The 22,635-nt window shown below is 40.9% G+C and overlaps 1 protein-coding gene across 1 annotated transcript; it reads left to right on the top strand.

Annotated features, from left to right (window-relative positions):
- Nucleotides 1-880: 880 nt before the first annotated feature.
- LOC137298492 (amyloid-beta precursor protein-like) lies at nucleotides 881-20,341 on the top strand. The gene is made up of 4 exons (XM_067830781.1): nucleotides 881-1,025; nucleotides 14,753-14,824; nucleotides 15,152-15,257; nucleotides 16,196-20,341. The coding sequence occupies exons 1-4, from the start codon at nucleotides 984-986 to the stop codon at nucleotides 16,867-16,869; spliced, it is 894 nt and encodes a 297-aa protein (XP_067686882.1). The 5' UTR covers nucleotides 881-983; the 3' UTR covers nucleotides 16,870-20,341.
- The last annotated feature ends 2,294 nt before the right edge of the window (nucleotides 20,342-22,635 follow it).

Genomic DNA, 22,635 nt, shown 5'->3' with positions numbered 1-22,635 from the left:
TGGTCTAAAATATTATTATTGTTATATGTATTATTTTGATTGAAGCGGATAGCATCCGATTTTCATTAAAACCACAAACATCTATTGACATATGTTTAAGATAACCCTACCTGATCAAAAGAATCGAAAGACTTGGTGTACAATGGACAAAAGGACCTCCAAGTATATTTTTACAACCCTTTCACACAGAGAAATCGAATCAGATTTTTAAAAATCCTTTAAAGCTCAACCTGACATAGTGGGAGTTCCATGAGCTTTTTTATGTACCAAACATTGTATTTTGTCAGTTTACTTGATTCGTGATGTAAAATTTCAGTTGGCTATAAAATATATCTATTATTCTGGAAAAGACAAACAGTGGAAAAAGAACAGTTTTGACTGACATCCAAGTTTGCATTAACACAAAGTAAATATTTATGAAGCGATTCTTATGTATTTCCACAAACAGCTCAACCCCGATTACTTCCTTATCAGGCAAAACCACACAAAGCTTTTACATAATAACGTCTTGTCTAAACTGATACGGACGTCTTCTGAATTTATTTTGACACCGAATCTACACACCAGAGAACATGTTCATCCATTAGGTATGCATACCGATATCTACATGGTAAGTTTTACTCTATACTGGGCCCTGCGGTGAGATGGACAGGGGGTGTTTTCCATGCCCACGTGTTGTAGATGTCCTGCAATGCTCCATGCTGTATAGCGAGGTCAGAAAACTGACCCTTCAACTCTAACCCTAAAACAAGTCATATCATTGGCTAACACGTCCCCGGTGTTGAGTAAAATGAGGTAACGCTCGCCCACTGGTTAAGTCTAGTTTACGGATTGGCGTGCGGGAAAAGAGTATAAAACAGGCAGTTTTCTCAGGATTAACAGAGATACGTGCTTGCGTGAAAGACGAGCAAACGCCTGGTTTTAAAACACTGGACTTGTCGGACTTTGTGTTCCTGTATAGAGTGGACTTACACTGAATCATAATGATTCGTTCATTGCTTATGTTCACAGTTATCGTTCTTAAGGTAAGTTTTCAATACTTTCTTTATTACTTAATTAAAATATTACTTGTTTTACCTGTGAAGAAGCATATATACATATTCCACCAAAGAGGGTATCCGAATACAGATTTCTGTTGCAACGTCAGACAACGTTGGTATATTTGATTGCGCAAATGCCATCATGGTTGGAATATTTACCTTGAAGTTGCGATTTTTTTTCACTCTGACAGGTAAATTGTAGGTGTGGAAAAATAAATGCCTGAAAAGTGGCACTGATCTTTCACAAGGGAATTAGATTTTGGAGAAGATGATTGATAAATTCCGAAAATGGTGCTGCGGCTTGGTGCCTGCGAGTGTTAAACATGGATTTTGTTAAAAGCGTGTCGTAAAAATAAAATGCATTTATTGTAGGGGATGTTGATATCAGGATGCCTCTGACGATTGTCTTATTTCATTTGACATCTTCCTGCTACATTTCAAAATGAAATAAATTTTACAAAAAATAATGTCTTCTTACCCGTGTGTGGTCAGATTAATCCGATTTCAGTCATGAAAATAATTCATGGTCTTTCTTATCTGTTTATGGATGGTTCAGTGATGTTCGTGCTTGTATTTTGTATTTTAAATATGAAGAGTAGTCTTGCTTCTTGTGGCGTAGAAACTAACTTGTACATGATCACTTCAGCATCACTTTTAGACTGACGGTGTAGCTGAAACAGGTGAGGACACTAGCTTTACCTCATCACCCAGGTGTTTCAATGAAACTGTCGTGGGTCCGACACTCAATGACGGCTGTAGGCAAAAAAGTATTTTTAAAGCATAGCCTGCACCATCAGCTGGCCTAGCAACTATTCAACTTTCAAACTAACACTGGTTACAAGGTCAGCAGTTTCTTTGAAGCTTCTGCACAACCAAAAACTACGGGCTTCTGACAAGAGTGGCGAGGATTATCGCTGGCCGCGCGTTCAACATATGATCCTGCTTTGGTGCTACCTGTGACATTACCTGTGAAACTGCTGGCGGGGGCGGACAGGTGTAATTAATCCAGGTGTTCTCTTCCGAATCCCCTAGAGATTAAAGACTTGATGCTTTCATGGATATAAATAGTAGTACCAGTTGAATGTCGTTTTTTATCGATTAAATATTTATAGATGGGCAGGGCGGTTGTTGAAGAGAGGTAAATAATATCGTTGCATTCATCTGCTTGGCGGAGCGGGTTATATGTTGTATATAGAGCTTTGACAAGTCAACATGCACTAAGGGCCTTGTATGTTTTGAACATTGTGAGCCAGGAACAGTGCGGGCCAGGAATCCACTCTGTATTATGAGATAGGTGAACAGTTTTATAGAACTGGTATTTCTACCAAGGCATATACCAGTCTTCATTATCAGTCGAAAGACAGTGCCTTGGGCGTCAAGGAAACAAATGAGATAAATGGATGGAATTCAGTGACGATACTACATGTTAACGAAAGAAGGTTTAGAAGGAATGGAATGAGTGATAAATTTGTTCCGTGTCTTGATCCTCGTAAGTGCCCCCTGTGTCTGGTGCACGGGTTGCACAGTAGCTCAGATGTCTTCCTTAACCTTGTCAGGATCTGCTGATCATGTGTTCGATTCGCCGATGGTAATCTCTGATTTGTCAGCACAGTACGGTGCACATGGGTTTCACCAAAGTGAATGTCTATGACATCACATCCAACTCACTCACTCACTCACTCACTCACTCAAGTGTCTCATATCCCATGCAGACGCAGACGTAGAAAGTTGAGGCTTACGGCGTCATGAAGACAAATGAATGAGTTTTTTTGACGTTTTCGTTTTTTTTAAACGAAACATCAAAGCAGACAGATTAAAGCAGAGACAGTCAATATCTTGGACAATGGGTACGTGATCATGGTCGAATGTGGTGACTGCAGACAAAGGATATTGGACGGCGTACATACTTATACTGGTTGCGTACTTATTAGAACGTCATGGTTTGTGTGAACACACGGTAACGGCAGGCGCCATTGTGACGTAACGCACACTGTGTATATACACATAAATCAACACTGTACTATTTTAAAGTGGAGTCAGACCTTTCAAAATCTGGTCGTGCATATGGAGTAAGTAGTATGTCTGTTTGCGTTACCTGCCGCAAAATGTGTAATGTGATAGAACGATAGTTTGCTGAGACGGATGGATCTTGTATGCAATCACGGCTTGAACAAGTTTCAGTTTTTATGCTGGGCGTTTCGTAGGTGTCGGACGCGGCTTTTCGCTGCGCTGAGTTACGTCCCTTAGTCGATCAAGAAGTGAGTATGGTGTACGTCGCTTTTAACAATATTCCTGCAATATCACAATTGGGCTTCACACATTCTAACCATGGGGAATCGAACCCAGGACTCGGGGCGTGACGAGCGGACGCTTTAACCACCAGGCTTGTTCACTGCCATTGTCGATCAAGGATGTTCTGATCGTGGGTTCTCATCAAAGATTCGCCTTGATTGAGATTTTTGGTTTTCAGCACCATATTCGTGCTTCAGTGTTTCAACTCGTAAAGTTTAAGTGTTGCCTCACTACGTACATACTTACCTCCCTTACGACAATCTAGTGGCCGTAGTAGCCCATTATATTCACGTTGGTTCAGATTTTCGGGTTCTCCCATATCAAACTAATACCCCGTTATGATAAATGAAATGCATGTACTGATCTAAGCAAAGGTCAAAATCACTCATATCTAGTGTACGCGTAATAGAACTCACGAATCCGTTGGTTGGAGACCTGAGGGTAACAACATGAAAACGTTCAAACACCTAGTTTCGGGTACAGCAACGTGCAGTAAAAAGAGGGCCAAAGTACTAGTGGCTGAACGAGTTGTATGATGCCCAGAATTGAAAAGAAGACATGCCGATACGTTGTGAGATTGACATACAACGATAGAGGGGGGAAACAAAGCGTTTTGAGCATGCATGGAGACTGGGTGTATAGCGCTATAAAATGCCCATATATATGATAATAATATCTACGTGCCAAAGCGTCTGAGGTCTTCACGCCTGACGTTGATGACGTCCAGTGGACTTTAAAAAGTCGTTGCGATACCAAGAATATTTATAGCATCAGTTTGTTACACGATTTCACCTCATGACTTCTAATCACTTTTTACGTAGGCCTTAGTTTGATGTGTACGTGTGTTACTTTAAAAACACCCACTCTTCTGTTAACTGCGAAAGTTCAATGGCAACAGCGGTTACCATTTTCCTGAACGATGCCATTAAACTGACATAATTCAAACAAACGTAGAAGCTTAGGTTACACATAACGTGCATTCAGTTAATGTCATGGATGTTATAAGGCAATAGGTCAAGTTATACCCAATGGCCGCCATGATATAAATCTGGTAAGTTTAACATACCGTGACACGTCACTGTTACAATGCAATGCAAGAGGGCATCTGTGAATGTAATGCTATCAAGGCTTTTGTTACAAATAGCTCATGCGTTCTACTGGCTATCTGGGGGATTAGAGCAACTGCTGATGATATTGACACCCACGCGGCAATGTGTTTTACAATGTCTGAAAACAGTCAGCTATTGTGCAATGGAGAGAAACACACACCACATTTCATGCATATTTCTAAGGTAACTCGAGGAACGATGGATGTTTGACATCGAGACTTTGACAATCTGAATTATATTTATTTTTTTTAATAAACTCCTTTTAGTGCAAGTTAGACTTTGACAATCTAAATTGTATTTTGGGATTAATTTAATTTAATTTACATATTTCTGAACATTTCCGTTTTTAAATGCTCTTCCATTTATGTTCATTTATATTTATTGATATAAATTTATAAATTGTAATGTTGCTCTGTGTTGGAATTTTGATCTATGTGCATGTTGATGGGAATAAAGAATGGGGTGATTCAATAATCACATGACCTTGGGAAGTCGGGCTGTATGCTCGTGCCACGAGAGTTAAGTATAAAATAAACATGGCGGCGCGTGCTCACGGGAAGTCCTTTGAGGCCAGGGAGACTTCATTATTTCTGTTTGTTTAAACCAATCATTAATCACTTCAAAAGGCATGGATATAAAGTTAATTCTCAATAAAACCTTTAGCTGCATCGCCGTAAAACACAAATGCACGTGAATTTGTCGGCCAATGGAATAGAGGCAACGTTTACATTTCACCGGGCTGTAAATGCAACATTTTTTGGTGTTAGTTCTTTTATGCATGCACTGGCTCAAAGTTTAGTGGGTAATTGTGGTCTATCAAAGATGGGACAAAAAGCGACGACTAATGCACGAGGAAAAAAGGTTGCGGTGTTTATATTGGGTTGGACTTTAAGGGCGGAACTGGAGCTTTTTCAAATTCAGCAACAACAACATAGACAGCAGCAGCAACTACATCTCCAAAAACAATCAATATAATCCGTTGCTTTATTCACTGTATACGTATTTTGTAATGAACCATTTCGATAAGGAAATTATGTCTTGAAACCACCATGAACAACGTTGGTATACGACTGAGATTAAGTCTCTGTTGTAAACCGTAAATAAGGAAGCGCTGGGTACTATGTCTTTAAATGTAGGACACAAACAGAATACCTTTCTTGGCAAGTAAACAAGTAAGTGGGACAAAACAAAATAGACACTACAGCATATTTGGGCTGTCACGTGACCCAGGGGCTTGCGTTCGATCTGTGTTGTTTGCAGGGGCTTACCACAGAGGCTCATATTGAGGGTCAACACGGAGGCCGTCGTCACTTGTGCAGTATTCAGTGTATGGTGTAAAAGTACAGAAACGTTTAACTGTAGGCTTTCAGTACAAACGGGTACCGTTGATATTATATGAGCGTGTTCATTGTTTCTTGTTGGTTTCGGATCTGGTTTTAACCAGTGTTATAAGAAACAAATAAATTTAGATTTTCGTATCAATAGTCTATAGGTAAACAGGTAAAGGTCTGCCTTACAGGAGACCACATTTGCAGAACATGAAATTATTCAACGTTACTGTACCAAACTGTGCATGTCGTGCACACAGAGTGAATGAGTGAAGTTTTGAGCCGGTTTGAGCAATTAAAAAGGTAGCTGCCCAAACCTTCACTTAACATTCAAATCTGCCCAGAATCAGTTGCGAGTGACTGGCTGTAGCTTTCACACGGCATTTATTAATATCCCAACAATACCTGACACACCAGAAAAGAGTTTGGAACATAGTCGAAAATCAAATATTGCTTCGTACAAATGAACGCTGTAGTCGCTTGGCGTCCCCACCAACAGCAAACATAGACATGTCGTAGACATACTGATATTAAAAGAATAACATACCAGTTATACTCACATTTCAACTTTCATTTGTGTGATTTGTATGGGCGATGATGGGAGAGGCTTTGTTTTAAGGACACTTTGAACATTGTATCAGCTATTCATTGGCATGTTTAATAAATGTGAGAGGAAATGGATGCAGAGGAAGATTTTACCCCTTTTGTGGGTGTTAACAGGCCTAGGTATATAACAGAAGTATTCACACCTAAAAGAATAGGTGCCTGGTGTGTATAAGGGACGCAACTCTGTAAATCATACCGAGGTGGCTTAGATGACTGAGCCAATAAAATTGTAGCTATATTAAAATTGTCATGACAACCCGAAGTGGAACCTAGTATATCATCCATGTTTAGAACAGAAACTGACATTTTTTAAAAGAGATTCCATGTTATAAGCACCTGTGAAGATCCGGGTTAGAATTAATTTCCAGTAACCCATGGTTGTCGTAGGAGGTGACTAGGCGGATCGGGTAGTCCGGCTCGCTGACTTGGTTGACACATGTCATCGTATCCCAGTTGCGTAGGTGGATGCTTATGCCGTTGATCACTGGATTGTCTGGTAGACGCTATTATTTACAGACCACAGCCATATATAGCTTGAATATTGCTGAGTGTGGTGTAAAACTAATCTCACTCACAAAATGTAAGTGAAACAAAGCTGATCTGGGGATCTGGGTACCTATGAAAATTGTGATATAGCTCTTTCTAACAGAAGGGCCCGGAGGTTTAGACCCTCACGTTTTACTGAATCGTTGCAGGGTTCCCTAGACCCAGCTGGCAAACATTTTAGGAATATTTGAATTAGAGGCATTATCGTTTCACGTGACAATTTTGTTTCTCTCTCAAGGTCCCCTAGAAATATTGTTTACTTTTGCAAATTCGGTTAAGAATTTGTTAATTGTTTATGATTCCTCATCAGCAATATTTTTAAAGAATAACATTTCAGTTAAGCTTTGTTGTGTCAAGAATTAAACGCCCCATGCCATTCGCAATATCACAATGTTATTTTTTGATATTTCATTGCATATTTTTAATTGTTTGAGAAAATGTCTAGGTACAGATAGGTTCATGATTGTGGTGGGTAACGGTGTAGTCAAGCGGTTAAAGCCTTAGTTACAGTCCTGGGCCTAGATTTTCGAAGCTCTTTTAGCTTTAAGATAGTCGTAAATTTATATTAATGTATGGCACTTACGTATATCTAGCGTATATCAGGCTTTGATTCATCATATAGGTACACAGCACGAAGCCGATTTCTTGAGTCCACGCCGTTCGTATCTCTATTTACTCGATTTCGTAAGGGCGGTAGGGTTAGGATTTGTTATGGTCCGACTTCCATCACGGTACTATGTGTAAAACGGACGTTTTCGCCGTGACTTTGCTGGAATATTTCAAAAATCGGTGGAAAATCACATCGACAAACTTCAAACATTAATCACGTTTGATACCGGCGTTACAATTCATGTTTGGGGTTACTTTATGAAATAACTATAAAAATCAAGGTTACCTTAAAAAGGCCTAAGGGAGATGCTTTTATGTGTGAAAATTACGTGATACACAGACGGTCAACGATAAAGTAAGTTTAGTTTTACACCCCTTTTATTAGTATTCCACCCCCCCACCCCCACCCCCATATATCAACGTTGGGGACACCACAAATGAGCTTCATATGATGTACCAGTGTGGGGGAATCGAACCCGGGTCTTCTGCATGATGAGCCACGAATCACTCAGCTACCCCACCCTGTCGATGGTAAAACATTCGAAAGCAAGTCATGGAAATTGAAACGAGCTTTGCCCAGAGAGGATTACAAGTTATTTATCCGTGCCCTACTTGGTGATGTAGCTTTCATCTCAAACAAATAAAAGTTTAAAGCATACCACATGTTATATGTGCCAAAGACAACGTCTCACTTCCTCAGACAAGATGTTGATGGAAAACTTAACTATTAAGGGTTAGTGTTGTTTAAATCTGTACTGCAGTGATCAAGATCAATGACATGGACGGCTATATACATCGTAGCTCCACAACAACAACGGTCGTGATGACAGGTTAAGTGACTATTGCAGTTAGCAAGTGCAGTCACCAACTCACGCCGTGTTGCAAATCGGAGCGCTGGGGTAGGCCAATGGTTAAAGCGTCCGCTCGTCATGCTGAAGACATGGGTTTATGTCCCCACATATGGACACAATACGCGAAGCCTGTTTCTGGTGTCCCTCGGAGTCATATTGTGTGATTGTTGCTGGAAGCGGCCAAAATCTAAACTTCAGTGCACTTCTTTATGTTGTTAAATCATACTTGGATACACGGCGGTTTGGTTGGTCATCTGGAGTAGTCTTAAAACAAATTTCTAAAGCTGCTGTTGATTTGTTGTGTTTGGTCAACGTGTTTCACTTACCCCGTCTATTATATGCTGAGTCAAAAACTAACTAACGATCCTTTTAAATCTCTATGTGTGGTACGGCAGTTGGCTTTTAGCTTTATTAAGTCCATGTGTGCGGACTCCACCCACCATGCATTGCGAACGGAAGTTGCTAAGTTTATTAAACATCAAATGACCGCACGGTCGACATAATTGGGAGGGATCAAGCTTATTTGTTTACAGGCACAATGACATCATACAAGATCCAAGAACGGTACTTTTCCAAATTTACTGTTGTTGCACGTGAACTGGAAGCAGTGGAGGTTCCATTGAGAGTAACAATCTACAAATGGTCCAGCATCTCGTCAACGTTGTTTGTGTGCCTCATATAGAATGATAATTTAAAGCAGGATATTTTTTGAACATGTATACAGGTCTGAACGAATTCCTGAAAATAGTTTTCTCTTGGAACAGGGTCTGTTATGCTAAAATGTCCCATCTGTGAGATATTGTTTAGCGTTCGTTCCTATCGCCGTAGGCCACCGTGTTGATAGTATTAATGGAAACACGGTACCACGTGTCTTTGCTTGTGGCTTCCAATGTACAGAAGGTCGTAAACCTTGGTTAAGAGTGAGTATAGTTTTACACCACTTTTAGCAACATTCCAGCAATATTACTGCGCGGCCCATTTCTGGTGTTTCCCGCCTTGAAGTTGCTGACATCAGCGTAAAGCTGCACTCACTCACTTCTTCACTCTTTTTCTCTGAGAGAAAAATGTCGGCTCCACCAAGTTTCACTTGGTAATGGTATAGTGATAGTATAAGCGCCTTATAAAACGATCTCGCTGTGTCAGGATCCGCTAAGACGAATTCGAGGCTCGCCATGATTATGCTCCTGGGGTTCTGATAATCTTTCGTGCTCGAAGACTTCCCCATATGAGCTAATTTGAGTGAATTTAGTTTTACGCCACTTTTAGCTGTATTCCAGCGGGGTAGGGGTGGGGTGTTTGGGTGGTGGGTGGTGGGTGGTGAGTGGTGGGGGATGGGGTGTGGGGGCAGAAATGGGCTTCACACATTGGACCCAGTTAAAGAATCGCACTCGGTTCTTAGTATTAACGCTTTAACCACTAGGATATTCTTTACAACCAAGGCTGTCAGAGATCAAGTCAGACAAGGTAGTACTAATATGTACGTTTAAGTGATCAGTAAATATTTTAATTATATGTTATATCGTTTGAGAGTAAATTTCGAAAGTAGTTAATAAATAATAACATTAAATAACTGAATATGAATATTTTAATGACATCCAACCACGAAACATGTTCTCCCCATGTTAGCAAACGGAAACTCTTGTTATGCGTCTTTTGCCATACCGCCATGTAGCTGGACTAATGCTACAGGCGGCGTTAAACAAAACTAACTTACTCATTCATTTGTCACAAGGATAATTTTCGAAAAGGTAAGTGAGTGGTTTTAGTTTTACGCCGCTAAATCCAAAATTCCAGCAATATCAACGCGGAGGACTCAAGAAAATATTCTTCACACATTGTACCCATGTTGGGAATCGAACCCTGGCCGCTACCCCACCGCCCCTTTAATTATTAAAAGAAATGTTAATCAAGACGCAGCTAAATGCCAGCTATGATCCGAATGATTTGTAATTTAAAAAAATGCCGAAATATTTAATGTCGACTGGGCTGAATATATGCATGGACATAGACCTTGATTGATCGCACCGGTCACAATGGTCGGGTCACTGGGGCCACCCTTGCCCCGGAGTGTCAAGTCCTTTGACCCTCCTTGTCGTATTATGGCGGCTTTCGCCTAAGAAAGAAGAAACTTTGAACAAGGTAACTGAATTAGTCCCGTGTTTAATCAGACTTATCGTGTCCATTTATGATGATTTGGACACAAGGGACATTCAGTACGAGGACCGTTAGGCCTCTACCCACAAAGGGTCAACGTCCACTGATGATCAAGTGCTGATTCAGCAATCTTTAGAGTCGCCATGGAATTAACGTAAATCTGACAGGGCGAGGCGTAGGTTCAAAAGGAGGAAGATTGAAAAAGACGTGCATGCGCGGCCTTGAACTCATTCAAACCGACACTATACACCTGGAAGTCACTTGTTTTCGAAATGAAACAGTTAGTAAAGATTTGTGCAAAATTCATCAGTTTGTACTGATTCGAGATAAAATGTCTTAAGCTGTGCGGTAGCCGTGTAGTCAATGCGTTCGCTCATCACACCGAAGACCAGGGTTCAATTCCCCTCATGGATACAACATTTCTGGTGTGTCCCGCCGTGATATTGCTGGAATATTGTTAAACACGGCGTAAAACCAAACTCACTCACTCACTCACTCACTCACTCACACACTTCATCACTAGAATGGCTGAAACCAAGTATGACGTTTGCTATCTAGCTTCAGGGAGGATTGGACAGAAATAATCACGGTTGTGTTTTTCTCTTTTACAAATAGACGTGCCTTTCTCTTGTAATTGTGACCTGGGGCTGCTGAATGACTGCATGTTTAAGATCACATTACCAGTTTAGCTGCTGTACAGAGAACGGCTTTGATTGCTCTGTTTATACTGTCACAACAACCCACAATAACATTCATGTTGGGTGCATTGGCTGCGCTATCCTTTGCTCACTGGAGAGGGAATTGCGGTAGGGGTGTGTTTTAGCGTTTTTTTCAGTGCTGAGGTTACACTTCAAACAGAACCTCTCTTGAATTCTGCCCTTGTTCAGTTCACAAGGTACACTGAAAGCATTATTACGATGAAATATGTTATGTATTCTCGGGTGGTGGTTAGTGTTGCGCTTCAGCGTTTGCTAGTACTGCTGATGGTCCGGGTTCGATTCCCACTTGGCCACATTGGAGGTGCAGTACTGACGTCCCTGTCGATATTTCCTGGTATTTTTTTAAAAAACCGGCGTAAAATGCAATTCATTCTTGAGATAGATTTGGACCTTAACATTCTTCGCTGTTCATGAACTAACGTGACATATTAATTTCACGAAAAGAACAATTTTCCCAGTTTCCTAGTTTCAAGTAAATCAAATGCGCCTGTCATTACAAGGCGGGTTTAAATACCATCAACCGAAAATAGAAATAAAAATATTTGTCTCAAAACAGGTTCTTTTCAGGTATCAAACTGCATTTGAATATAGCCAGGTGTGCTCTTTCATACGACAATATGTACGTGCTTCCGAATCTCTACCTGGGACATAAAAAGGTGCACCGTTTCGCATGCTGTTTACCCATGTTTACCACGAGTATGGCGAGATAGATGTCGCGACTCTCACGGAATGCGGAATTCTTTCGGAGCTCCTTGAGTCCATTCACACACTCTTGCATCCGACTGGCGGTGCACCATCCTTTTCAAACACGAGCTCTGCACAAGAAACACCATAGTATCGCGTACCCTTTAATGCCTTGCACGTCGCTAAGCCCACCCTCATTAGCCTTCGATATAACGTCATCAAAACACTCCCTCAGCTTACATTGACCGGAATGCTGGATTAAGCTGATCGTTTGTCAAGGCATCTTCTAGCTGGTGTGTTAAGTTCTTTATCAACCCTTCAGAGGTTAAGGTTGTTTGTTTGTAGTACTGCTGTTTAACGTCGCTGCCAGAAATATTCCAGGTGTGTCATCTCGTCCCTTGAAACCAACCAGTGATTGAAAGTATGAGCATCGTCCACTCGGTCACAATCGCGTGTAATACACCAAGTCCATATGGGACTATTTTACGATCTAGATAAGTTACTGTGGACAATGGCATATCAGAGACCCTTTCGATAATTGCTGTGAGTTATGTGGTTTAATCCACTTTTAGCAATATTCCAGCAATATTACAACGGGGGACACCAGAAATGGGCTTTGTAGGTTGTATTGATGTGGGGAATGGAACCCGGGTTTTTGACGTGATGAGAGAACGCTTTAAGCACTAGCCTACTACATCGACCTTATTCCTACAGACTACACTGCACAATTCAGCATGTTTCTGATCCCCCTTCAAGGAGTGAAGATACATGCGTTCGCGACTAAAAGAACTCCCCCCCCCTTCCCCCAAACACGGTGTTCGTCACATACACACGCAATGCTAAAGCAGTAAAAGCCAATCACAGTTTAGTTCTACGCCACACTCAGCAATATTCCAGTAAATAATCGAGTCTGGACCAGAAAAACAGTGGTCAACATTATGAGCACCGATTTAAGCAGTTGGGAACCGATGACCTGTGTCAACCAAGTCGGCGAGTCTGACCACCCGATCCCATGTGTCGCCTCTTACGACAAACATGGGTTACTGAAGATCAATATTCTACCCCAGGCAAAATGAAAGGGAATTGCGTTGGACACTATTTTGTCTCTGAAGCGAATTCTTGTTTAAGTTTGTATTTTTTCGTCTTCAAATATAAAGCTAATAATAAAATTATGCGTTTTTTTCACTCATAATCTTAAGGACGTGTTGCGCAAAGCAAAGCACCCCTACTGTCCAGTCATTCCTAACCCATATCAATGATACTCACCTTCAGAGAGAACGGAAGTAATTAGGGAAAGCACATGCAACTCACTAATATTTGTTCTCCAGATGTTTAAGTGTTAATATCACACGATAAGGATGAGTGAAAAGCAATGCTACTTGACTTTGGGTGTATAAATACCCCCACACGCTCTCTTTCTGGAGGACGGGGAAAATGATAAAACACAAGGGGAGGTAATCCAGTGCAGAATGTAATCAGTCAAAGCACTGGAAGGAGGGGAGGGGAACTAAGGGCGTGGTTTTATTGCTCCCCTTTCCTGGAACTGGTATATGTAATTGCTTCAGACTAAGAACTGCACTGCATCACCCCTGTGAAAGATGAAAAAAAACCCACGAATTCATTTGAAATGCAGTAAATCACGTTTGTGAGTGAGTGAGTGAGTTCAGTTTTACGTTGTACTGTTCCACTTGTAAGGTGTCGGTCTGTAAATAATCAAATCTGGACCAGACAATCCTGTGATCAACAGATTAAGCATCGACCTACGCAGCTGGGACGTGCTGACGTGTGATCATGCGATCCCGTTAGATGCTTTTTAGCATTGGCTAACACGTTTGTAACGTACACGTTTGTAACGAACCAAAGGATATGTCGAACTTTTGTTTGGCGCTTGCTGTATATTTTAGTCGAATATCGCATAACGAAGTGCGATTATATCGAACTTAAATTAGTGGTCCAACACCTATTGTATGTGCCCAAGACGAAGCAGAAATCATTAGTCGATTTACTTGGAACTGACGAGAATATTTTTGCTTTTACTTATCAAGGGAAAAACATTGTTTACAGATTTATTGAATATTTGTGTGGCGACTAGTTAGTCCTCTCGTTAAGACGTTCGCCCTTTTCGCGGGTGGGCGTGGGGTCGATTCCTAACATTTGTTGAAACCTTATCATGCCTACCTTTTCGCGATATTGCTGGTTTATTGCTGAACGCGGCGTAAAACGACACTGACTCAAATTTGCGATTTCCTGGTCAAGAATTGTTGTACCACATATGACAATACATCGAACAGCGTATTTATCATCCACTGTATCCTCGTTGCCAACACATTGCTGGTATCCAGGGAACCATTGTATGTATCTAGACAAGAAAGACGTAACCTTCCTAGACCAACGTGACCTTATTGGACTAAGTGGTATACCCCAAACCCTGTGGTTGCCTACGTGCATTGACGGCATCGCATTGTTGTCTTAATTACCCGCAAAACGCTTCCACGATTGTGAAATAAGAGGAAATGGTGATATCATAACCTCAACGGTATTTCCACGTGTTTGGATGACCCCAAGGATTCCCGGAGTATGAGATCACAGATTCAAGCTGTAGGCCTGCATGTGTTTAAGCCATATCGGTCGTTTCTACCAATTGTACTCATGATTCCGTCGTTGGCCTTGGAAGTTGTTTTTCCTGGAAACGAAAGAATGGAATGCGTGAATCATGAATGATCTGCATAATGTGCCTATGCGGGTCATTATTTCTTTTTATTCCTCTTTGTGTAAAATCCTTATCAATAAACTGTCATTTCCTTCTCCTTGAAGGTCAACAGCATGACCTTGGATCCTGGAACGAAGAAGTTCTCTTACGGCGTCGAGGCAGAAAGACTGTGTAAAGTGAGTATTACTCCTTACTTTCCTGACTCTCTGTCCAATACTGATCAAGTGTATTTGTTGCTGGCTGAATGACTTCGTTTAGTTTTACACCCCACTCGGACCAGACAATCCAGTGATCAACGGCATGACCATGGCTCTAAGGAGCTTGGACACGAGGACGTGTGTCAACCAAGTCAGCGAGTCTGACAACCCTTTCGAATAGCATGGGTTGCTAAAGAGTATTTTTCTTGTAAAAGTGTTTGTTGGGAAAGGTTCAAATTGGCCAATGCTAAACACTTTGGTTCATCTCAATATTTCCACTCATCCTGTACATTTGCCACACTCCAGGCGTACAGGAAAGTGTGTCCAGTCTCCAAGATCTGCGCCATACAACACTTGGTCTGGCCAAGGAAGATGTCCTTCCCCGTCTGTGTCCATCAAAGGAAGATCGAAGGTAGGGACACCCTTAAATATGCATATCGATCTGGCACTCCCAACCAATGAGCTTTAACTTTTGGTAGTTGGTAAGTTAGGGCCAATAGGACCTGTTATATCGTTTTGTTAAACCGAAATCTGCTGCGTCATACCGTAAGATATTCAGGATGATGACAAAGACTGGTCGGCTGTACATGTGTATATCTAAAACTGCAGCATGGTGTCTAAGTGAATTAGCATTGTAAAACCAATACAAAGTCAGACTTGTACATGCAGCGTGCCCAAGGTGATACAAGTTGATATATCAATGGAATAATCCTGGATGCTACATTTATTATCATTACGATATGTATTGACATTAAAGAGGGTGGCAATCTGTCTAACAAAAGTGCTAGATTCTGTACTTTATCGTGAAAGTGTAATCCCAAATATGACATGCTTGGCACTGAGTGAGTGAGTGAATTAATATCTAACGTCACATCGGCAATATTTCAGCCATATCGTGACGGGAACATAACATTGAAATGGAATATATGAGTATTACAAAAACATATCGACAAAGGACAGTAAAACAACTAGAATACCACAGAAAAGAATGTAAAACCAGTAATTATACCTAAAACAATCTGTCTATACATGACAATACACTATAAAAATGGGCTATAGATTGGTGACAACTGAAGGTAGATCACCATACTAGGGACCATGGGGGCTTACAGTACCTTTGCTACCTACATGGACCCTAGCTGGATTTACATCATTCCCTCAGCCGTCAGCAATTTGTGACATCTAGCCATACCACAAAAATCACTTATTCTACGATTAAAAACCTGGAAATTTAGAATTTACTTTGAATGTTTGTGGACTTACGTACGCTTGGCACTGAATGTTAACATGTTTAACAATGTCAGTACCAGATAGAAACTGGTATATTCCTGACTGTGTTTCTGGTTCCAGTGAAATCCAAGGTCTGCGAGCTGGCTCCAGCTCCGGGTTCATGTGGCGCCCGCTTCAGAAGATGGTACTTCAACGTCCACGCCGGAAAGTGTTCATGGTTTACCTACGGCGGCTGCGACGGCAACATGAACAATTTCCGGAACGAAGAAGAATGCAAACGTGTCTGCCTCCACCACAACGCATCGTCGGAAACGCCGGTAACGTCTAACGCCATTGTGAGCGTCCCTGCAGACCCAGCGTTGAGGAAACCGGCTGTCCTTCCCCATCCTGCACCGATACCACTCCAGATGAAGGCTAGCGATGACAGAGAAGCTTTTAAGCTGAACACGAAAACGGATGAGGAGGAACTGGAGAAGAAGATGAGGAAGAGGGATTATAAGCTGAGGAGGAAGCACAGGAAGGGCAGGAAGGGAAGGAAGGGCCGGAAGGGAAAGCGTCGAAGGGCTCGTAAGCACAACATCACAGGACCATACGCTGAACTGAGAGTGAGGAAGACGAGCTATAGATCGGAGAAGGCACAAAGTGACCAAGGAGAAGAGGACGAGCTGGCCAGGATGAACCGGAAGAAGAAAATCAGGAAATACCGAAAGAGCAAGCCGTCATTCTACAGGAACTTCAGACTGTTCAGGATCCTTGCGACTAAAGACAACCCAATTGGCATATCTTTGACATAAGGTGTGACAATTCTTTTCGGACATTGTGTCTAGAACTCAGTGCAATGTGTCAAACTTTCCCCTTCTTCACTCAAAACAGAGAAAGAGATCAAATGTCATCATAAGAAACAGTTCCCGTTTTTATATTAACTCATAGCTTCTATTACTGCATCAACGTCACCGGTTCCTATAACGTTGGGGAGTCATCTTTATGATGCAAGGGAATAAGCTGATGATAGAAAAATGGTTACAACCCTTGCGCAACTAGTACTAGTTTCGCCTGAGGTGTGGGTCCCTTTGGACCCTTATCGTTGCATTCTGTGTAGCTATAACGACCCCAAGGCGAACGGAAAACACGCAGGACTTAATAAACACAATATCATGATCAATATTATGAAAAAATTCCTATATGTCACAGTTATCTCTGAAGTGACTTGTGTAACTGTTGTGTTTTTTGGTTTTAATTTTTGTTCTTCGAAACCCACTACAGGAATTGGAACAACGGAATGTGATTGGACAGTCTAAGGAAGGGCTAAACTGGGATGTTGGTTTAATCAAATTTTCGGACTCGAACAAGGTTCCTGGTGTTTACACTGCAGGCAAATATCAAATATTTTCTTAATTGATATGCTGTAATGCTTGTGGCGTTTGAACGTTGTATTCACCAACAGTCTCTGCCCCGATGCGTCATTAATGCTTGTGATTCTTGTTGCAAATCGTTTAATGTCACATTTTTTAAATGCAACCTATGAGACTGTACTGACATGTAAATATTAACGATGTGTATAGTTTTCAAGTGGTAGGGTGCAATTGGTTTTCAAACGGTAACGATCTCATTAAAATCAGATTTTGCGGTTTCCGCGGAACAAAGGTCAGAGGTCATGCGGGGTGACGTCAGAGCGATGTTTCATTCGGCCAATCAGAGCTCCGCTCACCCGACAGTGACAATACGAATGTGTTTATTCATTATCATGCAACCTCGTGTTTTCACTCGAATTGTTCCAAACGATAGTTGCGGGTTATACGACTGGTTCCGCCCGAAAGAGTTTCCGGTTTTCAAACTTTGAATTTAAAACGTTGGGCCACTTTAAAATTCAAAACAACTTTTCTAAACGTAGTTTGTAGTCAGGTTGAAACAAAATTTGTGACCAACTCAAGTTATGCCGGGACAAGCCGAATATTTATTTGGAACTTAGGTAAAGGGACGAGTGGTGATGAATGGTTGAAACAAGTGTAGTAAAGCTCGAGAGAGACTGCTCTGATTGGCTAATGACCTCTTGTGGCTATCATTTCATTGGTCGGTGACCAGGTGACCTGCCACACGTGATGTCCTCAGATGTTTTGGCAGCGGTAGCACTAGCATCTGATTTTACTGACATTGAGCGAAAAGCAAATGCATCCAATAGTTGTGAGTAGGTTCCGTATGTTATAGTGTATATAGTTGTTTATTGTAAATGTATGTGTTCAGATTTCTACATTGCAACCGCTACACGATGAGGATCCCTATTCAGGGCCATGCTATTTTACTTCATGCCCTAAAGTCTTTGACCTTCTGAAAGTGTTGATTATGCTGTTAATAATTACTTATTTACAATATTTTTTGTTTGTTTCAGTGACAAATATCAAAACATTTTTTTGAGCTTGATAAAAATATATATTTACTACAATTCCTCAACTGAAATACTATAGTATATATATGTATACTCATCAATTACGGATGATGAATTCGTAATTTGATTATTGAAATTGTCATTTGTGTAGTCACATAAGGCTGAATAAAAAAGTGAAATGTTTTTCGTGCATCGGCGCGTCACTTTTATTTGTGCGCCTAACAATCTGTAAATGCCATAATATATATATATATACACTGTATCTACAACTCTTTAACATGTGTTAAACTTCCCAAACTGTATTTCTGAGAAAAAAACCGTGTTCCTCCCCAGTCACTTTTTTCAGATAAAAAATTTAAAGAAAAAGTCCTACCGCCCTCGTCACTTTTGAAAAAAAATGTGCCTGAGAAACATTTAATTATTTTTATGCAGCCTAAAGCAAAAGAAACCAATGTTCCTGAAGTGGTTTCACCTCATTCAGTACGTTGTGGAGTTATATACGGATTAAGAATTCTCTGGTCATGACTTATATGTAGTGTCCGTGGTAGCAGTCATTTGTTATTAAAAAAATGCAGTCTGAAAAGAAGACCTATATATTCCACGTGTACATACACCCTCCTCGTTTTTGTGACTGTTTAAAGGCAGAAAACTAAGTTGAAACGGATTGATTTACGAATTTCAGGGTTTCTGAAGTAATTCTATTTGTTTGAGAACCGTTTGGAAGGTTGAGTGTTCTTACGTCAGTGCCTGATGATAACCAGTCTCAGTTATCAGCTGAATCCAATTCACGCTGGCAAAATAGTGCTTAAAATTAAAAGTGGATTACTGACAGTCAGCGTTGACTCAAAATGTAATGAAATATATATAATTTACATTCATTAAAAATCTATTTTCAATAAGCATAATTTTTTTCGAACATTATGTGATTTTTCAAAAAGACAATTTCGGATATTTGTCTTCTACTTTCTTATTTGTGATAAGGTCGTAATGTCTTAGCTGCAACTAGATCAGAGGAGTAAATGTATGTAAAGTAAAACCCTTAGTCTTGTCTTATGATGTATATATCTTTATCGTATCTGATGGATGTGCAGTGAAACCTCCTTATATCGGAACCTCGTTTATCCGAACTATTGTTGTCACTTGTCATAGAAGCAAGCTTACAATGGCCAGTGATTCGTTTATCCGTACATGTACTCATCCAGACAATTTACTGGAAATGATGTTGTCCGGAGTAACGAGGTTTCATCGTATCTGCTTTCCGCTGACAGATATCACGGATATGGTAAGATAATACATGCAGTAAGCATGCATGTCACGTACTTAATGTTATTGTTCTCCTTGATCTTGATTCTCCATCTTGTACATACTGTTTTATTTCTGAGACTTATTAATTATGTATGTAAATAGAATTCCATTTGTATTGTTAAGACATTCATAGTTGATAATGTCACATGTGCGGTCCATGTGTTTTAAGCAATGAACACAATACCGACACTCTGCCCCCAGGAGTTTTTCCGTGTGCCGTTGTAAGGAAACGTTACTTTACATTGAGTTCGGCTAACTCACACTGTAGGAGAAAATGCCAATCGTTGTATCCTTAAATGCTGAAAAAATAACGAACATATTGACAAAACAGAGCAGTTACTGAGTCTAAAACGGGTGCTTTAACGACTGGAAAGCCTGTATGTTGACTATTGTTGATGGTGTGTAATAATGTTTAAGCGTGGCATATTTATAAAGTCGATTATGAAAGACCCGTTTTATGCATTTGTTTTCAATCCTTAAAACGATTTGTACATATTCTATGTATAATAATACTTGTATTATTGCATAATATTTTGTACATTTGTATACTCGTCTAATAAATATATAATCAATTCTATTATTGATCTTTTATTATGTTGGACGATGTTCATATCTTGTGTCTGTTTGTTGTTTAACGCCTCACTTAACAATGTTCCAACTATGTGGCGGCCTGTACCAAACAGAGTCTTGACCATACAATCCAGTGATCCCATTCTGGTGTTTCCCGCCGTGAAGTTGCTGGAATATTGCTGACATCAGCGAGAAGCTAAACCCATGCTGTTATTATAATTACTCACTCCTTCCTCTGGGAGAAAAATGTCGGCTCCTTTGAGTATAGAGCCCTGAAGTTTCACTTGGTGATAGCATGAGCGCCTTATAACACGATCTCGCTGTGTCAGAATCCATTAAGTCGACATCGGGGTCCTCCTGATTGTGCACATGGGTTCTGCTCATTTTTCGTGCTCGAATGCTTCCTCATATGAGCTAATTTGAGTGAGTGAGTGAGTGAGTGAGTGAGTGAGTTTGGTGTCAAGCCGCTTTTGGCAAGATTCTAACACCAGAAATTGCTTCGCACATTGCACCAATCGAGAAAGTTTCTTTCCAGAATGCGTTTCACACTTTGTACTCATGTGGGGAATCGAACCCGGGTCTTCAGCGTGATGAACGGACGCTTTAACAACAAGGCTACCGCACTGTCCCTTAGTTAATATGGGCTATCCTGCAGTATCGGGCTGACCGAGGTTTCAAAGGGGCTCGACGCAACTGGCCTTATTTCTTGCAGGTTTAGGTTTGGGTTTGCATAATGCTTTCGTTAAATATAGCGATGTGATGGCATCGTGTCAATAATAGCGTCTGAACCAGAAAACCCAGTGATCGTGATTGATCGTGAACATTTCTATCTGACTCGGGTTCCCTCACCTTATGCTGTACTTCTGATTTACACTGACCGAGCATATATCAAATCTGGTGGAACATGTAGCCAATCTTGCTGAGCTTTGGTATGAAGCTAACATAGATCTGTTTTAAGTTAAACCCATTTAACTATCAGAGACTAGCCTACTCGACTTTGGATCCGGTCTGGCTGTCCACAGACTTTGAATAGGTCCAGTCTGACATCTGTTTAAGTCATTATTACGTATGCATGTACATTATTATGTACGTGTATCGAAAGCGTTCACTTCGTTTCCATGTCTTGTTAACATTTACCACGACACACCACCACCACACACACGTGGAAAATGTGGCGTAACAATTATTTTGTGATGAATGAACATATTTTCTCCAGCTTTGGGCAATCTTCCAACAATGTCATTGCGGAGGACATCACTTTTGCTCAATATACTCTTGTTAGGAATCGAACCCTGATCTTTAGCTCGGCGAGCGAACTGATTCATCATTCAGTTACCAAAGATTCATGGCAGTACACGATTGTCGTTGCGATCATTTTGTGAAACTGAGCAGCGACTCCACAGTCAATGTAACATATGTCATATTTGGGATTTCACTTTCTCAGAACAGTACAAATTCTAGTACTTTTTTGGTTGAGCCCCATCCGGGATTCGAACCCGCACCCTCAAAGTTAGGCACCTAATCGCCAGCACACAAAGTTAGCCGTCTAGCCCGCTCAGCCACCGCGACTTCGTGTAATCACAGTCAATGTTGGCAAGAGATTATCTCAACATCGGCTGGGGATGTCATGCTTTACTAGGTATTGTACTATATATTAGTCATATTAGTGCTCTTGCATCATGCTGTCATCTACAGTTGGTTTTATGTGATATATTATCCCCGGCTTAGGATCAACCTGAAACTAAGACTTCGGTAATTAGGCAGCCGGAATAATGCTATTTAGAAAATAAATCCTGTTGTAACCCAATATGCTTAGAAATACCCATAGGTGAGTGAGTGAGTTTAGTGAGTTTTGCACTCAGTAATATTACAGCCATATGGTGGCGGTCTGGAAATAATCGAGCCTGGACCAGACAATCCAGTGATCAACAACATGAGCATCGATCTGCTCAAGTGGGAACTGTGTCATGTGTGTCAACCAAGTCAGCAAGCCTGACCACCCGATCCCGTTAGTCGCCTCTTACGACAAGCATAGTCGCCTTTTATGGCAAGCATGGGTTGCTGAAGGCCTATTCTACCCCGGGACCTTCACGGGTAATAAATACCCATAGGCTTTAAATAATGAGTTAATGGAAACGTATGTATGCTATTGCAAATATCAATTCACCCGTGCCAGTGCATTGTTTATGTCATTCTGTCATCATCTGAATCCTCCTTTAAACACTAGAAATGAGAGAACAGAGTTGATTTGATTCACCAACAGATAGTCCTTGAAGACGGGTGGTAGTTTTCCTGAAGGGAA

This window comes from Haliotis asinina, chromosome 10 (assembly GCF_037392515.1).
Source record: "Haliotis asinina isolate JCU_RB_2024 chromosome 10, JCU_Hal_asi_v2, whole genome shotgun sequence".
Taxonomy (NCBI): Eukaryota; Metazoa; Mollusca; class Gastropoda; order Lepetellida; family Haliotidae; genus Haliotis; species Haliotis asinina.
This window is presented reverse-complemented; position numbering and strand designations above follow the sequence as displayed.

Excerpts from the sequence above, each read along its gene's own strand:
- LOC137298492 (XM_067830781.1), top strand. The coding sequence starts at position 984 with ATGATTCGTTCATTGCTTATGTTCACAGTTATCGTTCTTAAG. Across the intron at positions 1,026-14,752 it reads TCACAGTTATCGTTCTTAAG|GTCAACAGCATGACCTTGGA; the intron begins GTAAGTTTTCAA and ends TTCTCCTTGAAG. Across the intron at positions 14,825-15,151 it reads AGGCAGAAAGACTGTGTAAA|GCGTACAGGAAAGTGTGTCC; the intron begins GTGAGTATTACT and ends GCCACACTCCAG.